General features: G+C 36.1%; 1 protein-coding gene across 2 annotated transcripts; it reads right to left on the bottom strand.

Moving 5' to 3' along the window:
- Positions 1-878: 878 nt before the first annotated feature.
- Positions 879-21,614, bottom strand: flvcr2b (FLVCR choline and putative heme transporter 2b). 2 transcript variants are annotated; one of them, XM_039647838.2, is made up of 11 exons: positions 20,756-21,614; positions 17,054-17,195; positions 12,181-12,321; positions 10,069-10,136; positions 8,521-8,624; positions 7,139-7,249; positions 6,944-7,049; positions 6,126-6,237; positions 4,193-4,248; positions 1,939-2,049; positions 879-1,511 (listed from the first exon to the last, which is right to left on the bottom strand). In XM_039647838.2, exons 1-10 carry the CDS (start codon positions 21,308-21,310, stop codon positions 1,981-1,983), a joined length of 1,464 nt encoding a protein of 487 aa, XP_039503772.2. In that variant the 5' UTR covers positions 21,311-21,614; the 3' UTR covers positions 879-1,511; positions 1,939-1,980. The 2 variants fall into 2 exon arrangements, with proteins under 2 accessions (XP_039503772.2, XP_039503773.2); XM_039647839.2 differs by lacking the exon at positions 1,939-2,049.
- Positions 21,615-22,120: the final 506 nt, after the last annotated feature.

The following is a 22,120-nucleotide window of genomic DNA, read 5'->3' as shown; positions in this document are numbered from 1 at the left end:
TTCTTTTGTGGTACAATCAACTGAGGTGCCTGTATTTTGCGGTTTACAATTTACCATGGTTTGCTTGTGCATTATCGATAGATTTTATAACGTAATGTCGTCAGTATATTGTTTGAGACCATGAAAGACGGTGTCAATACACTGTCAGAGTCCACAAATCAACGATTCCTTTGCAACTATTCCGATTTCAGAACATTTTATTTCCTCACCACATTCCACGGAGGTGATGTTCCAGTGCTGTGATGTATATCGTTGTTCTGATGTTCTTCTGACAGGTGTGCCTCGAATGCTTGTGTATTGGTAACGATGACACTTGCAGACAATCAAACAGCTGAAGGTGCCTTAAGAACAGCAGGCCAATTGAGGACTTGATGTTACCAACACACACACTGGGCTTCAGTCACGAGCACCCATACAAACATGTGAACACGTATTGCAGTTGGATGAGTACATAAATACCTCCACACAAACCACAGGGAGCTCAAACAGACTATCAAAGAGAGCAGGCTGCTACTGCTGTCTCATTTTTCTGAAATGCCCTTTCGAATGCACTTGTCGTTTCATGAGTAAAATATGTTAAGCTGTTTTTACTTTGTTTGGAATGTGTACGGGACGTTACTGCTGGTTCTTTTTTAATTTTGCTACGTAAAATTATGATACAGTTTGATAAATATATAAAATTGTGAAATAAGATGTCTTTTTTTACATATATCATAAATGCTGTCATAAATGCCGACACCTTTTCTGCACTGTTTACTGCATTAAAGTATTTATGGATACTCATACGAGAGCTCTATGTGTGATTTTTTTTTTATATCTAAACCTTATACTACAAATGTTTTAATTTTTAGCATTTTAAAAATAAAACAAAAAAGTGCTTTAGATGCTAGTGTTGTTTTATTCATTGTGATTTGTTCAGATGGACTTCACATAACTTTAAATATAGGGTCAAAATACAAAACACTTGTATAAAAATATTGAAACATTTTTCAGTACACATTACTGCATAGATAGATGGAAGCCAACATTGCATATTTAGCTGTTCAGAAACAGATTTGGTTCCTAGTTTACATAATACTGAAACATTTCTCGCTCCAATAGGTTTCACTGAAGAATTTCATTATCCAATGAGTTTCCATTAAAATGTGCTTTGCAAGAAAAAAATGTTAACATTAATAATTTAAATTGAAAACAAAAATTGATAAACTGATGTAAATTTAGAATATGTCTTATTGAGATGATTAGTGATCGATTAAACATGATCACACCATATGAACAAACAAACACTTAGTCAGTCCTTGGCTGTTACAATGCAGACATTTGACAATCCAAATACATCCCAATTCAAGCGTCACAAAATCATTTTGTCTCAGGCAAAATAAATCAAAATTCAAGGCTGGTTACAAACTATAAAATATAAACAGTGTCACAGAAAAAGAAAAGGTCCATGTTATGATGTCACATTAGAGTTTGGCTTCAAAAGCTTGTGCTGGAGATGTTTCCAAATGGCTCTAAAAACACAAAACACATCATTAATAATAGATATTTAGTGAAACGGCGCCCCCTGGCGGCATTAAACCAGTTTCACACGAGGACAGTTAGTGTGTCAGTGGATTAAATAAGGGTTAAATGTTAGTACAGACCAAACAACCAATCTATGGTTAAACACACACACATGAAACATTGTTTAGTATGCGTTTTAACAGATTTTAGTAACAAGGACTCTGGAAATCTTCTCATAACACCAGTGTAATACCCATGGCATACGAAATTTGTGTTCTCATGAATCATATAAACAAGCACACACACAGACACAAAGCTCAAGGGTGAAGCGTTTAGACAGAGCAGGCAAAAATCATTAACATTAGACAGAATCAAAAGCACTGATGAAGCCATCAAGTGTGAATCAGATGGGCTAATCACATGTGCTGCCCATACCTGAACCACAGTGTGCAATAAAATCAGGCAGTGATTGATTGGTCACATGTGTGTGGATGGAAGGAGTGACGTCCCACAGTGATCCTGAACGTATGACCTGCCCAACGCTGCCTGTACACACACACACACAAACTGATCTATGAACAGATTTGAAGAGAACGGGGCGAGTAGAAATTGGGGAACAAAACAGGCAGAGATACAGGCTGAGTTAAAAAAAAATCCTGTTCAGGGTGAGGGGAAAAGAGAATGGCATAAGTGGTAATATCATTAAACATACATTACAGGGAAATTGTAGTGTGAATGGGATGTGTGGAACAGGGGAACATGATATAGCGTGTAAAGATGAGCAGGAGTGATAGTGAAGAACAGTATGAAGTGTGTTGATAGGCTTGTATTTCCCACGTATCATCCAATCACAGCGCTGGAATGTCAACACAATAAAAAGTTCAAAGAAACTGCTGGGCCGAAGACCCTTGAAGACATTTGCAGGAACACGTTCTCACTCCTGCTGTGAACCTTTGAAACAAAAGCTAACAAACCAAAACGACCAACTAATAAATACATTTAACAGTCTAATTGAAAAGACTGAAGTTAAAGTTAAAACAACACCACAGAAACACGAGGAAGAAACAACAGGAGTCATTTCTCTAGTATCTGCTATTGATGCACGATATATCGGCCGCAATATCGGTACCGGCAGAAATATGTTCATTTTTAATGTTAAAGTTATCGGCCCAATAAGAGCATTTGACTGATATATTAAAGCGATAAATAACAGATTATTTCAGCTATGATGGTTTTGAATTGCTTGAAATATGATTGGAATCACTTTGAAAAGGAAAATACAGTTATGTGCCGCACTGCCATATAGGCGGCACATAATTATAATGAGAACATCATTATAATTGTGTGATTGGGACATGGTGAGAATTTGTTTTTGTAATCAGGCACTCAAAAATTATGTAAAAATTTGGATTTAGATGATTTATCAGGCAATATATCGGTTATCAGCTCTCAGACATAAAGAATTATCGGTTATCGGCCAATATATCGGTTTTCAGCTTTCAAAATTAAAGAATTATCGGTTATTGGCCAATATATCGGTTATTGGCTTTCAAATATAAAGAATTATCTGTTGTCGGCCAATATATCGGTTATCGGCTTTCAAATGAAGAATTATCGGCTGTCAAATATAAAGAATTATCGGTTATCGACCAATATATCAGTTATTGGCTTTCAAATATAAAAAATTATCTGTTGTCGGCCAATATATCGGTTATCGGCTTTCAAATAAAGAATTATCGGCTGTCAAATACAAAGAATTATCGGTTATCGGCCAATATATCGGTTATCGGCTTTCATATATAAAGAGTTATCGGCCAATATATCGGTAATCAGCTTTCAAAATTAAAGAATTATCGGTTATCGGCCAAAATATATCAGTTATTGGCTTTCAAATATAAAGAATTATCTGTTGTCGGCCAATATATCGGTTATTGGCTTTCAAATAAAAATTTATCGGCTGTCAAATATAAAGAATTATCGGTTATCGGCCAATATATTGGTTATCGGCTTTCATATATAAAGAGTTATCGGCCAATATATCGGTAATCAGCTTTCAAAATTAAAGAATTTTCGGCCAAAATATATCAGTTATTGGCTTTCAAATATAAAGAATTGTCTGTTGTCGGCCATTATATCAGTTATCGGCTTTCAAATAAAGAATTATCGGCTGTCAAATATTAAGAATTATCGGTTATCGGCCAATATATATCGGTTATCGGCTTTCATATATAAAGAGTTATCGGCCAATATATCGGTAATCAGCTTTCAAAATTAAAGAATTATCGGTTATCGGCCAAAATATATCAGTTATTGGCTTTCAAATATAAAGAATTATCTGTTGTCGGACTATATATCGGTTATCGGCTTTCATATAAAGAATTATCGGCTGTCAAATATAAAGAATTATCAGTTATCGGCCAATATATCGGTTCTCGGCTTTAAAATATAAAGAGTTATCGGTATTGGACAATATTTTCCTATTGGTGCATCTTAGGGACATCCAGGGTACATGTTAGTGGCTGTAAAAAGTTTTCTGCTGCATCAATCAGCCAAACAAGAGACAAATTTGCAGAAAACACAAAACTTGAACTTATTCCTGGATGAGGACGTCATGTAAACCGTAATGTGCTTTCTGTCACTTATATAATCTAATTGTGTAACTGTCTTGCAGGTTTGGTTTGATACTTACAGCTGCCACTGCTTGCTGGTTCGCCAACTGTCTGCGCAGATCTGACTTAATAAAGGCTGAGATAAAAAACACAGACATTATGATGACTTTAATATTCCCATCTATCTATTGAGATGACTGATGCAGCCTGTGAGCTTTAGTTTATCCAATCGGCATTTGGATTGTGAATATAAATGGCTATATCCCTTAAAGAACATGTCCAGTTCATGTTTAATTCCAAAAATCAACAGAAATAAGATTTTTTTATCCATTGCAAAATAATTAAGTATTTTCTAATTACAAATGCAATAAACACAGAATGGCCCTAAAATAGATGTAATTTTAATTAAGCATTTAAATATATGGTTTATTATTAGGTTTAATTTGCATGGGTGACATCCATGATGATCCATCATTGGGTTTGGCTAAGTTTACGTGGAAGATCATTCTGGTTGGACTTGAGATCTAAAAGAGAAAGTAAAAACTTTGTACCTCTATGCATCAGTGTTATATGAAGGACTATATAGTTTCTCCACACGAACTCTAATTGCCTGGAAAATGTGTTGAATATTAACCAGGAAGACCTTAAATGATCCATAACAACAATCTGGATAACTGCAGCAAACATTATTATTGTAATTACTATATTAGATTGTATTATATAATTTTATAACATTTAAAACGTGACAATTTGCCAGCCTTGTCTTGAGAACACAGTTCATCTGACTAAAGTCGACATTAAATTTAATCTATAGATAGGCAGGGCGAGTCACTGAAAGGATTGATATCCAGTTCTGTGTTTACTCTGAAGTATTTTGGCTGTACCTGTCCCAAAACAACGTCACTTATTCTAGATTTACACAATCCAGTGTTTTTTTTTATGCGTTTAAAGAGCATATTGCAGGTAAAAAAATCTAAATTTATAGATAACCTTGTATGAAAATAGCATATGAAATGTTAATGCAGGATTTAAAATGTTTTAAATGACATAGGGGCCCTAATTTAGAAGCTAAAGTGTCATCATCGTTTTTATCATCGCGATGTACATCCTTGCAACCTCAATTGTGGGTACGGCCCAGTCACTATGCACTTTTATTTTGATAATGATCAGACTTTATGTCAAATCTAGCAGTGCTAGAACTGACAATGACATATTGCGCACGCACGCGAGACGCCGGCGTGCGATTACGTGGGAATTTTTCCTCAGCAGTGGAAACAGGAATATACTCTTATTTATGGTCATACAGATAAGACAAGAGTACATCATCCGAAACGGTAAAGTGTCCATTTTTTATTTGTGTATTTAATTTTTTTATTTTATACATTATACATGACTACAAAATGTCATGCCTTTTAAAAATACAGAAAACAACCGGATGCGGGTTCATGCCATCTCTCTGTCTCCTTTCTGGCGCACATTCCGCATAATCAACCACAACGAATTATCTACTTGACGCACAGACATAAGAAATACAGATAGATTGTCTATCTATAGAAAACTTTAAGTGTCTACTTTGTATTGTTTGATGTTAAATGCATTATATAAGTTACTTAGGAATAAATAGCATGTTTTCAGATGATAAAAGAAAACTCATAACACGGAAAAAACGTGATAAATTATTTCGCGGACCCCCTGGCATTAGCTCACGGACCACCAGGGGTCAGCGAACCCCACTGTGAGAACCACTGCTCTAACCTGCAATATGCCCTTTAATAGCTCATATATTAACTGAAAAAATAGAGGTCAAAGCAACTTTCATAATGTCACTCATACAGCATGAATGTTAATACAATGCTTTCCAAGAAGCATTATCATCTCCAGGAATCAAAATGTTTGAAAGTAACAGTTCATAGGACCAGATTAAAAAAACAAAGCAGTTCCTTCAAGTGTGAACTCTGTACTTGATTAAAGAGAAACAACTAGTCTGGTAGACGAGCATTGAGCGATCTGCACCTGTAATGAAGGTTCCTATCAGCAGGAACACACATAGAAAGAGATTTCCAGCCAGCGTATTGAACGAGTCCATCATTTTCCCCTGACAGATCGTAAATATGATCCCAAATACCTGCAGTAAGAAACACAATGTTCATTAGGATTGTTGGTAACTCCATGATAATTACATAAAATTCCAAAAATAAGACAAATGGAGCCTCTTATAAATGAGACACAATATGTCCCATCATTCACCTACAAATGGATAGTTCATAAGTTATTTTTTAATTCTGTCATTAATTACTCGCCCTCATGTCATTTCAAACACGTAATACTTTGGTTCATCTCTAGAACACAAATGAAGATCTTTTTGAAGAAATCCGAGAGCTTTCCATCCATCCATTGACAGCTACACAACTAACACTTTCAAGAGCCAGAAAGGTAGTAAAGACATCATTAAAGTAATTCATGTGACTCCAGTGGTTTAACCTCATTTTATGAAGCACTTAAGTGCTTTGTTTTGCAAAAAAACAAACATAAAAAAAACAACAACTTGATTTACAAAATATTAATCTCCAACCCACGTTCATGTGCACGCATGCGTGTTGTGTTGACACGAGAGCGAACGTTGTTACCTGAACTTGGCTCGGGACATTAATACTTTGCAAATAAAGTGTCAAATTATGTTTTTTTTTGTGCAAAGAAAGCACTCGCGTTGTGTCGTTCCAAACCCCAAAAAATGGTGAGGTGCTGACAGCTGACAGAATTGACATTTTTGGGGGATCTATCCCTTTAATTGAGATTTTCTTGAATTGTTTTAATAAATATCACACACATACCTGTGCAGAGCAGTTCAGAAGCCCTGAAGACGTCCCCTCAGACTCTGGGTAAGTCAATTCGACTGCAAACTCAAAACCAAGGGGAAGATAACCCGTCATGAAGAACCTGAGTCAGTTACACACAAACAAAAAGATTTTAGGCAGCACTTTTCACATTTTATTTTGCCATGCACAATAGTAAAAATCTTCTCCTACCCGAGGGTTCCCGCTGTGATAAAGACCACCCACAGGTGACCCAAATCCAAGGTAAAAGCATAAATCATCATACCCACCAGGGACATCAGATACACCGCTAGAGTGGTTTGTCTGTGGAGACATGGGACAAATCGTTCATCAGGATCCAACATGTCCTAGTGTGACTGAACAAATCATATTATTAATAGCAGCTCAAAACACATGTAGATCCAGAAATACCATTTCAGTTGCTTTAGTACAATAGCATTTGCTAAATATCTGGGCATTTCTTCAACTATTAGCACTTTTTAAACAAAAGTGAGTTTGGTTGGTTTAAGTAGTTGGTTTTTGGTGGTAATGATGCCACAACCGTGGGACAATCGTGTAACAATCTGTGTGACAAAATACGTACGTTGTCACATAATGACAATAGGGGCTTCTGTCAACAGATCTCCTAAATATTACACAAAGCACCTATGAATTATTTTTGGGGGGTAATTTCTCAGTGTATATAAAAGGCATTTGAAAAAAGCTAAACTGTTTTAAATGTATCCCTTTGACATTTAATTTCATTTAATTTCATTTTTCATTTATTTATTTATTTTACAGGGACAGTGCTCAGTTGACAGTAAAATAACTGTAAATGAGCCAGAGTTAGCTCAACAGGCTAATTTGCATCTGCTGTCCCTGGCCAGTTATTATGATGGCAACCTAAAAACAAAATATAAAGCAAGAAATGACTTTTACAGTCCACAAATAATAACAACATTAAAAGTAATAAAAAGACAAAAACGACACACAACAATAAGTAACGAATCACACAAGACAATCTGCCAGCAAGCCACAATTTTCAGTAGGCAGTCAGTGGTTTAATGTGCACATATCTGATTATCAATTAGCCAGTTCTTAAGCTGACCAGTAAAGGAACGATAAGTTTTTGTATCTCTTATCAGACTTGGCAATTGGTTCCACTGTTTAGTTGCAGTTACAGAGAACGCTGACTGACTAAAGGCACTTTTTCGAGTGGGAATGATGCAGTCCCCTCTTGTGACACCTCTGGTGACATGACTACCTGCTCTCTGCATAACAAATAATCTGATATTTCATTTCAGTAGTGTGAGTGTGGTGGTAAGTTTAAACAAAGTTAAATAAAAGAAACATAACAATGCCCAGGAGGGGAAGACATGCTGCATGAGATCACAAAAGCTCACAAGGTCTAGGTTCATGGATCAAAGAGGCAAACACCTGGAAAAACACACTAAACCAAAGCATATGAACAGACTCACAGGGGGGAAAGGACTCAGTAACACACTTATCCTCAAGGAGGAATGAAGACAAATGTTTATCAAGCACTGCCTGAAGGACAATTGAAGATTTGTTAGGATTAAAGTCCACACTCTTACTTGTATGTTTTAGATCGGTCTAACCAGACTCCACAGATGAGGGAACCCACCATGCCAGCGATCACGATCGTGAGGCCGATCCTGCCGGCGTTCACCTCCTCTCCCTGTTAAAACCAGAACAAATTTTTACAAACATTCTCTGTTCTACCACAATATGTCAGACTAAGATCAGTTTATGTTTATTATTATTATTTTGATCCCCATTAGCTGCTACATTAAGCAGCAGCTATTCTTCCTGGGGTCACAACATTTTTCAACAAAAACTTAACATCAACGCTGTACAACAATACAGAAGTGCACACAACATCATAAATCATCAAACTCACACACACACACACTAAACATAACAACATAACATCAGAATGCAAGCTCTTATATATGCAAAATATTACCACTCTCTGGGTACAACACAAAATATGAAAATCACATTTCAATTATTATAGCTCATTGTCCAGTCATTATTAATTATAAAAATTACAATTACTCCAAAGTAAATAAATACAGTCTCAATCTTTTGGAAAAACTAACATTGTGACTCTCTGAGACCAAAAATAATGCCACCACTGCTCTGTAACACGATGTTCTTTGAAGTTGATTAGTTCGACAGACAGGTAACAAGAAACGCCCTTCACTTGATTGACGAGTGGAATAAATATGAACGTCACTCTACTATATAGAATTTCAGGTGCTTTAGAAATAATTATATTTTTTAAGAATTTAATAAAAGAATAATTAATTCTGCTTCTGAATATGCATATCCCTGACATTTGCTCCAAAAGAACAATTTAGAACAAGCCGACATGCTTTATTTTGTGCAATCTGTTTAAATTATTCTCTGTAGTTGAAGCCCAAATAATGGAACAATAGTCCAGATGACACAAAACTATTGATTCCACTAAAGTTTTCCGTATACATTTTCTACAATGACGAACTGCGGCCATACTCCTGCCCATTTTATTCAATATTAATTTTATATGAGCGCTCCAGGTCAACCTGCTGTCCACAATCACACCGAGCAATTTGGCCTCCGCCACTTGTTCAATTATCAAACCACCAACTGACAAATTCAAAACGGGGGAATCTTTTAAAAGATGATTAGATCCCAACATCACACATTCACTCTTCCCAACATTAATCTTTAATTTATTTACTCTATTCCACTTTTCAATTAATTGTAATTCCTTATTTAATACAGTATTAAGTCTGGTAGAGTCATAATCAGACACAAAAATCTGCATACAGAGCAATAGTGGCACACCTCAAAATAAAAGACAAAACAACAGTGGTCCAAGGCAGCTCCCTTGAGGCACTCCACAACGCAAGACCTTTGTATCAGAATAACTACCATTAAACAGTACATTAAACTTCCTATCAGTGAGATAACTATGGATTGCACACTTTTCAAATCCATAAATTCATAGTTCTTCTGGATTAATGAATACCTGGGAAAATGGAAACACTAACGTCCATCGAAGTTAAAATTCACAGGAATCAATTCAGTTATGTAAATGGGCGCTTATGATTGGTTGGACAGGTGGAGGGACTTACAGGATAGTGTTCAATGATCATTCGGTTGAGAAGCGTACTGACAGCATAGAAACAGCCAACATTCAGCCCTGAGGAAAGACAGATAAAGTCAAAAACAGAAAAAGCCTGCCAAAAAAGACTTAACACACAACACCTGGTTTCAGACTATTGATTTGATGTGTATCTAAGCAGTAAATGTATTCACATTTCTGAAGCAGCTGTAAAGACATAAAGATCTCTGCATTCCTGCAGGTTTATTTCTGTCAATGTTCAGCCAGGTCAAATGCATCTCCAGGCTTCTCGTGCCAGTGTTACACAGCTGTTTGTGTTTGCGTGTGCAGATGGATCATAAACTCAGTGTGCAGCGTTAATGTAGTATACGCTCACCATGAAAGCAAAGCAGAGATGACAATTCATTCTGTTCAGCATTAGCTTTTTTTTACTCGAGCTAGACATAAGCATATTAATCAATCAAATATATAAATAATATAATATATTTATATAATATACCATCCAAGTGTTTTTATGCTTTAGAAAAATCTCAGATGCCTTTATTTGATAAAAAAAAATCTGTAAAAAACACTAATAATGTTTAATATTATGACTATTGAAAACAACTGTTTTCAATTTTATATATATATTTTAAAGCTGCAGTCCGCAGTTTTTCCTCTTTGTCTTCGTTCGAAATCGGTAATCGCAGTCATTCGCGGAATCATCAACTTTACGTGAGTTGTACTTCGACACGGCACAGCGTGGATGAACACAATGTTTGAGGAGAGTAATTTTTGGAAGTATGACCAACATATACATTTTCACCCTAAAATGTCAAATGATAAGCAAGTAACATCCACATCCACACACAAAAAAAAGCATTGCAGTAAATCGCACTGATTAAATCTAACGATTGTTTATCATATCACGTCAAACCCTGCAAATTATACTTTGGTCTCAAATTGTTAATGTTCAACATCAGCTTGCGTGACTACACTTAAAGCCCTTCAGATATTTATCCTTGTTTTTCCATGGGCCGGTTGCTCTCTCTTTTTCCAAACTCTCAGTCCAAAGTCTTTTGCATTTTACAGCCTTTTACATTTACTTTTGCATTTTACATTTGAACCTTTCTGGATCTGCCATCAAATTGATAAGTTTAATTACATCAAGTAATAGCTGAGACTACTCCTTTATGTGTACAGATGTGACATAATGACGGAAAGACATGCTCGAATCTCCTGCTGAAATCCACCAGTTCCACTGGAATTAAAAACATTATTAAAAGCTTACCATTTTGAATTGAGCTAAGCAGATAGTTTTGAACACTGGCTGGTTGTACTTGCTGAAAAATGTATTTTGGATCATTTTTAACGGACAGGAGCTTTAATTTATTCCTGTGATGCAAAGCTGAATGTTCAGCATCATTACTCCAGTCTTCAGTGTCATATTCAAACGCACACTAGAATCAATTCTTAATGCGAACAAGATGGTGAACGCCATCAGCGTTTATCACAGGTTCGCGTTTAAAGTCTGTTTAGAGACATTCATATACATGTTTACCTTGCAGTTACTGTAAATCCGGCGTCTAGTTCATAAACACCAGAGGAGAACTGGTCCCCGACTGAGTCTGGGTTCTCCCAAGGTTTTTTTTCTCCATTGGGTCACCTGATGGAGTTTTAGGACACCATTGGGTCACTTGCCGGAGTTTTTCGGTTCCTTGCTCAGTTGGAGATATTCAAATTAATTAACCAATCAGTAATACCATTGATCAGCTCCACCAAACGTGGATGTTTTTCTAAGAAACGAACATTATTATGTTTTGTTTGACACTGTGAAGCTGCTTTGATGCAATCTACATTGTGAAAACTGCTATATAAATATACTTGACTTATGTGTGAATGGAGGAATCATTTATGTCAAATTATGTGTGGAAGTTTAATAATTAGTGTTAGGAGCATGTTCAAATCACAAACCCCAAGTATGAGCAACAGTAATAGAGATGCTTACATTAGCAAACAGCACTGACTATACAACTAGTCATGTTAATGCTCTCAGTAACAAACTATGACTGTGTTTAAATGGCAGCAAGCATAATGAACCCCAGTTTGAGGTCTTGAATGGCTCCGTTGTGCTGATATTCACCATACGTGATGACGAGGAGGATGAAGGCTTTGTTGCGGAGCAGCCTGACAATGGAAGCTGTATAGGAGTAGCTCTCCGGAGAGATCTGCCGAGCCGCGGCCTGAGAGTGGGTGGGAGGGATCTCCGGACGCTCCTGAAACACTGACATGAACATAAAATACAAACTCGTCCAATCAACAAAACTCTTCATTTATATGTAGTAGATCAGCACTGATCTGAGTCCAGTTTCATTGTGTAACAGCTTATTGTTAAAAATAGTTTTCGGTGATTAAAATAAATCTGAAATAAAAATGAAATATTAGATGAAAAAAAAAACAACCGAAACAAATTACTAAATAAGTTCCTAGTATTAAAATGACTAAACCTGAAAATTAAATAAAAGCTAAATAAAGCTAAAAAAATAATAAAAACCACAGGAGCAAATCACAAATTTACTAAATCTAAAACCTTTAAAATAAAAACTAATTCAAAATATTAAAAAATAATATAATAGTAAATAAATGATACTAAAATAACACTGCAACCTAGATAAAACATCACACAGCAAGGCTGTTTTATAAAAAAAAAAAGAAGGCTGTAAACAAAATATAGGCAGCAAAATAATGCCTTCTAAAATACACTCTTTTTGGGGAAAATTTAAGACAGAATTGCTGTATTTTCAAGCAATCCCAGAATGCATTGGAAGAAAATTCATCCAAGATGCAGAGGTTTTGACACGAAGCTAATATGTTTGCTAATTTAAACCTTTTAAAAAGAAAAGAGGTTTTAAAGAAGTGAATGCTTAAATACTAAAGAATGAAATAATGGCCAGTGTGTTAAAGCGAATTAATTCACCATGTTATAACATCTGGGAATGTTTGTGTTTGAGTAAAAATTTAGCCTGCTGTCCCCAAAACTGCAGGTGATCGAACTAGGTCATATTTGCTTTTTTTAAACATGCACTAGACATTAAAAACTCTGCAGCGGGATTTAAGCGGTAGAACTATTAGACAGAAACACTAATATCCGCTAGGCTTGTTATTTACTAAAGAATTAAACAACAGACCAACGAAACCGTTTGTTTCAAGGGAAATTAGGAAAACAGTTCATCTAAAAATAAAATATGTCCTCATAACTCACCATCATGTTGTTGCAGGCTGCATGAGTTTATTTTCTTCCATGGAACATAAAAGGGAACCCCAGGTGTTCATTGATAGACAATCAAAATAAGGAAGGAAGCTCGGAAAATTACAAAATGTTGAATTAAAGGGTTAGTTCACTCAAAAATGAAAATGATCCCATAATTCACTCACCAAAAGAAAAGTTAGAAAATTTATTTTTGGCTTATGTGGATGAAAGACAACAACTCCCAGAATGCACTTGCTTCGCTGCCCTAGGAGGCCACGCCTACCGGTAACAGAGCGCAGAAGTTAAACAACAAGTCTAGACTACTAGTGAGTCTCCGTGATGAGTCTGCCCGAAAACGTGTTTCGAGATCGCCCAAAATGTCCGGGATTTGGCTTTTGCGTTCTACAGTCGCCATTCGTTATGTTTACTGTGGCGAGCGGGACGAGTGAGGGCCGCGGGAGAACGATGAGCGACACCTGTGAGACGCACCGGTCTCGTATCTCTCACGGAGGAGCGGAAATTTTCTTAGCAATGTTAAAACGCACATCAACCGATCACTTGTTTAGCGTTCATGGAAACACTACATTCAGATTCACCAATGGGAATGAATTCAGTTAGATTGAAACAAAAGCTGTGCATGTAAACAATGAATGGCGACCGCAGAAAGCAAAAGCTGAATCCCGAAATCGACGGCCGGACATGTCCGGGAAAAAGAGGATGGTAATCCCACCTACTCAGCTTTCTCCACAGAACAAGAGCCTGCTAGCTTAGCTTCCAAAAAAAAGATGGCCGACACTATGTGTTCATTCTGTGAGTGAGATCGCCCTCTATGGGCGGGTTGAGGACATGCCCATTTTTTTGAGGTATCGCCAAATATCGTATGCTTGCTGAGAGAACTGATATCGTATCGTGATGAACTGTTCGATTTACACCCCTAATGCGCCCGTTGCCGAAGCCAGCGATTATAGTTTATAAAGTTATAAATATGGATATTTTTCTAGGAGTCTGTTAATATTGTGAATATGAATATTTTGTGAATATGAATATTTTTCTACGAGTCTAGGATAGAAGTCTGGAGCCATATGGAGTACTTTTATTTATATATAATGGCAATTGTGTTCGGCTGAAAGAGGTCATATACACCTATGATGGCTTGAGGGTGAGTGAATTAAGGGATAATTAATTTTTTTACATTTGGGCATTTGGCAGACGATTTTATTCAAAGCGACTTAAATTGCATCTCAAGGTAAACATTAACATTCTTATCAGTTTTTGCTTTCCCTGGAAATCGAACCCATGACCTTGGCGTTGCAAGCGCCAACGCTCTGCTGTTTACACAACAGGAAAGCCCTGAAATTGTGGGTTGAAATAACCCTTTAACAGACAGACTTTGAATTGAATATATTCCACAAGTCATAAGGAAAACTTTTATGCTACTTTTGTTGAACTTTTAACCAGCCATCACATTTTCTAAAACACCTCCTTTTGTGTTCCATGGAAAAAAAAATGCGGGCGAGTACGCTTTTGGCATGCAAATATCTTGTGATTTTCTTCTTTTTATTGTGTAGGCAAACATTTTTGCTTGTGAGAACAGAACTGAATGCACGTGAGTGTTGCTCAAAATGTGACAGGAGGCTTTGTGGTCACGTCAAGATAAAAAGCGGAAGCTCAGCATTTAAATGACCGAAACCAAGGCCTATACAGAGTGAGCAAAATGCGTTGAAAAAGTGAAAGAAAAAAAAAATCTAATTTCCACTTCTGTCATTTGTGCTAAAGGTCAGATAACCATCAAGCACTAACATGCTCCATTTACACTCGTACAAGCAGACTAACAAAATAACACACACATTGATCATTTCTATATTAGTATGTATATAAACTAGGGACGCGCCGATCCAATACTGCCATTCGGCGGATCGGGTATCGGCCTTCCACTATATTATAAGTGTTTAGAAGCCATTCTTTAGTATAACGTGACATAGAAATTAATATTTAAGTGATTAAATTCACTGCTGTGGCTGTCAGTCATTCTCTATTCATTCGCGTTCTACGACAGTCAACTCTTCGAGATGATTCAATGTTACTATTATTATACTTGATCTGACGATAAAGCTCTATGGTTTTGCATAAAATGACTTTATCTTTCTGGACTTTATTGCTGTACCTTTTTTCTACCGGGTGTCTGTTAGTTCACAACACAGGAGAGAGCACTATAATTGTTCACGTGCATAGTAACCGAAAATTAAAACTGTTAAAAGAAATGGCTCAATAAACGATTGCATAGATAGATACTTGTCGGTGCATCATTCATACTGAAGCCTACACTGAAGCATACATCATTCATACTGAATGAAAGATTATTAATAGCCTTTCTTGTTCTGTTATGTCCTATCTATCTATGTTGCTGCCTCATTAAATTATACATTTAAAAAAATGTCTTAATTTTAAAGTAGGCCATATATAAAATAATTTATCTTTTTGATTTTTGTTATCTTGTTTTTCATGAATGTGTTTTACAACAATACAAAGCACTCTGTGTAACGTTTTACCAGATTTAGTGCTACACTTATTGTCTCTTATTGGTTCCCCAGTAAATGTTTTTTCTAGACTAAATTTTAATGTTAAATTATCCACTAACCTAGTTTATAATAGCATTTTTGTCATAGATTAATATATTTTTTTATAATGTCATTGTCTATTGTGTAGATAGTGTAGATTGTGTTTAACACACAAAAAGAGTGATTATCAGTTCAACACAGAGTTATAGAAATTCTACTTGATTTAAAAATAAAAACTGCGCCGGTATCGGATCGGTATAGGTAAATACTTTTCGAATCAGATCAGATCGGTTCTGAAAAAATTGTATCGGTGCTGAGCATCCCTAATATAAACAATTAACAAACTTGTGGTTTTGTTCATGCAGGAAGAACACACTAAACAGTCAAATATAAACACACCAAACTAGTGAGCTGTCTCGCTGCCTAATGCCTACACAGGCCTTCGAGGACCGCACCCTAATCTTCACAGAAACTCTCTATATAGGCAGCAACTCCACGTGCCACTCAATTATTATTATTATTATTTTTTTTATCAAGTTTGATGATAAAATCATGATAGTAGCACAATAATCAAACAATAATCCATTTTAATTTGATTTATTACAATCAACATTTTTCTGGCATTATTTGCCATCTTCGATTTATGTTTCACTGAATCCATCACAATGCATTGTGGGATTGTCTTTTCTGTGAAGTACAAGTGCATTATTTTGGCTAAAAGAAGATATAAGGAAGGCATCATAATTAAAGGGACAGTTCACCCAAAAATTTTAATTCTGTCCGTAGACTTCATTTACTCGAGTCGTGTCGTTCCAAACCCATAAAAATGTTGTTCATCTTTAGAACAACAACAATCCCATCTTCAGGGATTCCTGTCCTTACTCTGAAGCTTCAAAATGTCCATGAAGAGATTGTAAAAGAAATCCATGAAGAAACTTATATGATGAACAGACTTTAATTTTGAACTGTCAGAGTTTTGGCTTTCAATAGAGGGACAGAAATGTCTCCGATTCATTAGAAAGTTAAGAAGATGAAGAAAAGGCTTATGGGACTTTTTTGGATGAACTATCCCTATAATTTCTATATCTTTTGGAACCAACTTCATATCAGGAACATGTTTTAAAATACTCCTCAGTAAACAGCTCTCTATGTTTTGGAATAGAACAATGTTGTGGCAATAGTATAACTAGCCTAACGTTTGGACTTACCAAAGACAACCAACACAAACAGGAATGTGGCCACACCCGCTGTTATGTAGAACATGACTCTGATGTTAGACGCTAACGTGTCCAGATCGTCCACATTTGGAACCAGTATGGGTGGAACGAGGAAGCCGATTGCAATCCCCAACTGAAAAAAAAAAAACGAACATCTGTGAAGCAGTACAGGACATACATACTGAACACAAGTACATAAATGGACATTTATAGCTTGATTTCAAACAGAGGTGTGCTTTTAAAATTGCACTCGCTAGCAAGGCCTTGATCCATTCCACATGGGACACTAAAGACTCTGTCATGCAATTATATGTGGTTGCAAGTTAAACGTCACTGGCATTTATCAACATAACCGTTTCAACCTGCGCTCATTTTCCATTTTCTTCATGATCAATTTAAATATATATATATATATATATAGTGACGTTTAGGGGACAGATTTACTAACAACTTAATAACCTTCTTTTGATGTTAAAAAAATACTGTCAGGATTTACTAAAGATAATCAGTGAAAAATGAACCCCAAAATGGTTATTTTTGCGGCTAACCTTATTGCCATATGCATTTGTAGAAGTTTCCCATTCAGACACAAAACTTATGGGAGGAGAGTATTTAAATTATTCATGCAAGATGAATTACTAAGGTTTGACTATAGTCAATTTACTGGTATTTGCACCATTATTTCATTTTATAACAAACATGTCTTAAACCAGACGCTAATTTGAGCTGCTCTTGGTTGATTGCGTTGGTCATTATGGAAATGATCACGCGCATAACTTTTTTTAAATTGACTTCTCACTGACCCTAAATGTACTTAAAGGGATACTTCACCTCTGGAAAGATCAATGTGTATTTAAAATGGGTCATTTATGTAGAAGAAATGTGAAATTATTTTTGAATTTGGAGCTTTCTAGACGTGTGCTTGATTCAGTTACATTGTTAAACAATGCATTAAGATAAGGCAGAAACAATGAGCTCATTGAAGCAAAGAGAACGTGTTGTTAAATGATTAGGAAACATATTAAACTTTAGCATTGGTGCTTTTTTACATACTCAAAATGTGAGTGTGAAAAAGTCAACAAACTGAAAAATAAAATAAAAATGTAATATTATATTGTTAACACTATAATTGTTAAAACATAAAATTGGTATCAAAAAAGGTATCGTTCAGGAACCGGTATCGAAGTCAAGGTATCGGTATCGAACATTTTGTTACAATACCCAGCCATACTAATAATACAAAGCCTAATGCTAAATTCTTAAGCATCCCTTTAATTAGAGCATTTGTCTCATTCATAGTTGGCGTATGCATAACTCATGAATTCACAAATAACTTAATTTACATAACATGTAGAAAAAACTGAAACCACAAGATTACATGTTAGACATAGTCATTTAATCTTAAATATCTTTCATCAAATACAGTGAAAGAGTAAGATAAGCTTCATATAGCTCAAGCTTCAAGGTTTGTGAGAGCATCATATGTTTGCTGACAGTGATGAAAGACTGTAAAAGCAAAGGTTGTGAGGATAGCCTAGCCTTTAGATGGGGGTTTTAGGTAAATGACCTTGGGCATGTGGTGGTCACTCATTTAAAACACTCCAAATTACAAGTTTAAAACCAGTTTAACATGTGAAGTTCTGAGTTTTATTCTGCTTTCTATTCACAGCTGTAGTTTTTAATCTTTCTTCTCAGTATAAATTCGAACAGCGTTTGCCAACTTTTTTTAGTGCCACAGAACAATTTTGAAAGGTAAAAATAATCCCACAGCACAAATGAGAAATCTCAACTTGGCCAAACATTGGTTCAACCAATGGCAAGAGATTGTGGGAAGGACTCTTTGCTGACCAATAGCAAATGAGGCGTGTTCAGGGATACTGTGTGGAAACAATCATTATTTTTGTAGTTACGTTTACTACCACTAGTGGCGCCGAAATTCCGCTCCGCCGAAAATCACCGATCCAAAAATGGACAAAACTTTCACCTAATGAGCAACAGCTTCTTATGGAAACGTATGAAGAAGTGAAACATATAATATTTAAAAAAGCCAATACAGATGCTGTAATAAAACAAAGAGAGAATGCCTGGCAAACAATAGCAGACCGATTGAATGCTAAGTCCATAAATAAACACACTCTAAAAAAATGCTGGGTTGTTTTAAGCCAATTTTGGGTCAAATATGTACAAACCCAAATGTTGGATTTAAAAATGCAATTAATAAATTTAACCCAACAGCTGGGTTTGTCCATATTTGACCCAAAATTGGTTTAAAACAACCGAGCATTTGAGTGTGCACTGTGCAGGGCTCCACTGTAACCCTCATAATTACAATTCGAGGAGTTTTGTCATTTAAAAAATAATTGTATATTTTGCCTTAAATGTGACTATTAATTGCAAACACTTACCCACTATGTGTATATTTGATGTATTTAGTTTCTTTTATGTCTATTATCTCTTTAATCTTTTTAACTCTGTCTATTATCTCTTTAATCTTTTTATCTATTTCTATGTAGATTTTGTTTCTAATTGATTTAATGTAATCTATAATCAGATATTTTGCTCTATTTTTATCCATCTAATCTATTTTATCATTTGTATCTATTCCTCTTAAAGAACACACATGTCTGGCCAAAAAAGGACTTGGCAGAAAGTCAAGATTAAGTACAAGAATATTTTGCAGGCTGGTAAGTGACTTGTCTGCAGAGAACATGGTGATATGTTTGCTGACATTTAATCGTCTGTGCTGATTTTAGCAATAAAAAAAAAGTCATATATCTGGTACGGGGGTGGCCCTCCAACCCAAGACCTCACCACAGCAGAGGAGCTGGCCCTATAAAGGGAAGCGAGTGATTCCAATGGGTCTGCCCTTTATCTCGGAAGACTCTTTCATGCCCGAATGCTCGTCTGAGTATTAAAACTTCCTCATCAACTACATCATCCAACAAAGGACAAGCCATTGTGAATAGGAAAAACAAATCTTTAGTCTATATACTACATATTGACCTTGTTGTTACATGAAACCACATTTACGACTTAATGAGCCATTTCTTATCTCATCAACTGCAATAAAATAGCCTATAATTTTTTTATCATTCAACTATACATTTCTACTCTATATTTGCATAGATATACATAGTCTTTCTATTTCTCATATTGTATATTATAGTTCTTTTGCACTGTGTTGGCATTTATTGTGAACAGCAAAGTTGCTCAGGAAAATCTGCTTTCCTCACTGCAGGTGTATGCCAACAAACGCTTTGAATCTCAAATGATATATTCATCAAACCTCTGACAGTGAAATGAACAGCAGTTTTTAATAATAAATTAACATAGCAGTAGCCTACGCATTCTTAGATGAATGGCAGTATATCTAGTATTTTAATGCAGGAGCATAAAGTAACTAAAACATTAATATCTAGTAGGATTTAGGGAGGAACTAGCCGATAAATCACTAGGATTAATCTTAGCCTGGTTGTTAGCCTGCTCTAGAGTTAAGAGCAGGCTAGTTGCAAAGTGTAAATCTCCATAGCAACTTAACGTAGATGAATTTAGCCTCCATTCGTGCAACCGAGTCAGGGCTAAATTCAGCCAGGATAACTGGAAAATCCCAGCTTAATCCCTTATCTTGCTTTTGTGCAATACCCCTCAGCACAGATAAATGAGCAATGATGACATTATTGTTTTGAAACCCACCTGATTTCCGAAGACCCCGATGGAGCATGCAGTGGACACCTCGTCCGACCCGAACCACACCGATGCGATGCGCGAGGGCATCCCGAGAATAAACACCTGAGCCACGGAGCACATGAACTGACCCAAAAATGTCACGGGAAAAAGGTCCGGTCTCGCGCTGGCCACCTTGATCCACGTGCCCGCGCAATTCAGAGCCGTGGCCACGAGCGCGATAACCCTCAGACCTTGTTTATCCAGGAGCCAAGAGACGGGAAAAATGAGAGGAATGTACGTCAACATGTAAATCATGGACATCCAGTCAATGGTGAAAGAGTCCACGCCGTAGAAGCGCATGAAGATATTGTTGATGATTCCGTATTGAATCCATTGATACGAGTTACACAGCGAATATGAGCTGAATAAACACACCATTATCCATCTTTTTTTATATAAACGCGTTTCCGGCGGTGTGTTGTGATGATCAAAACTCACCTCCGCATCAGTCACGGGTGTTTTTGAAAAATATATATTAGCATTTACCTCTCCTTCTTCCACTGACTTTGATTCATCTCCCATTTTCACTCGATTCAACCGCGTTCAGAACTTTTTCGAGTTAACTTAATATTCATTCATTCGAGTTGAATCACAAATGTCATGTTGAGGGGAGTTAACGTTACGCCTGTCAATCTAACTTACTGGAATTCCGTGTGGTACCGTTACTATAAGTCATGTCAAACTCTGTTCTGATTTAATACTTACTTGACATGACATACTATTGATATAATTTCACCTGAGTTTAAATACTAGTGGATAAACGTCCCATAATACTTCGATGTACGGTCATTCGCTGCTCTCGCACCCGAAGCTCTTCATTCGTTTAAAGTTTCGCCACAGGGGTAGAAGTTACAATAACTGACTAGATGAGAAATTACAAACGAAGATGGCTAGAAAGGGGCGGGGCTTAACTGTAATGGCGTTATCTCGGTCATGTGACAAGTACAACTTACCCTAAATACTTTCTTTCTTTCTTTCTTTCTTTCTTTCTTTCTTTCTTTCTTTCTTTCTTTCTTTCTTTCTTTCTTTCTTTCTTTTCTTTCTTTCTTTCTTTCCTTCCTTCTTTCTAGTTTTAAACATTAGCGCAAATGAAAAAGCTTGAAGTTGAAACGTTGTTCAGGGGGGAACTCGTTACTTTCGTAAAGACTTACTTTTCTTGAATTCTTTCCGAGTTACGGACATGAAGAATTATTAAGAAATTGTATTAAACACAGATTAAGCCAAATCAAAGCGCAAATCATAATATAAAAATAATTATTTAACAAATTAAACGGCATCTAGAACGTCACGTGGTCTCTGTTACGTTTCTCAGCGCAGTCAGGCTGAACACGT

Source organism: Pimephales promelas, chromosome 13 (genome assembly GCF_988280905.1).
Source record: "Pimephales promelas chromosome 13, fPimPro1.hap1.1, whole genome shotgun sequence".
Classification (NCBI taxonomy): domain Eukaryota; kingdom Metazoa; phylum Chordata; class Actinopteri; order Cypriniformes; family Leuciscidae; genus Pimephales; species Pimephales promelas.
Note: the sequence above shows the minus strand (reverse complement) of the source record. Positions and strands in the feature narration are given on the sequence as shown.

What these genes read in the sequence shown, in the direction of transcription:
- flvcr2b (XM_039647838.2), bottom strand. Translation starts at nt 21,310, where the DNA reads ATGGGAGATGAATCAAAGTCAGTGGAAGAAGGAGAGGTAAATGCTAAT. An exon ending in TCGGGGTCTTCGGAAATCAG is followed by an intron (nt 17,196 to 20,755) that starts GTGGGTTTCAAA and finishes TTTTTTTTTCAG; the next exon opens with TTGGGGATTGCAATCGGCTT. An exon ending in TGATCATTGAACACTATCCT is followed by an intron (nt 8,625 to 10,068) that starts GTAAGTCCCTCC and finishes TGGTTTTAACAG; the next exon opens with GGAGAGGAGGTGAACGCCGG.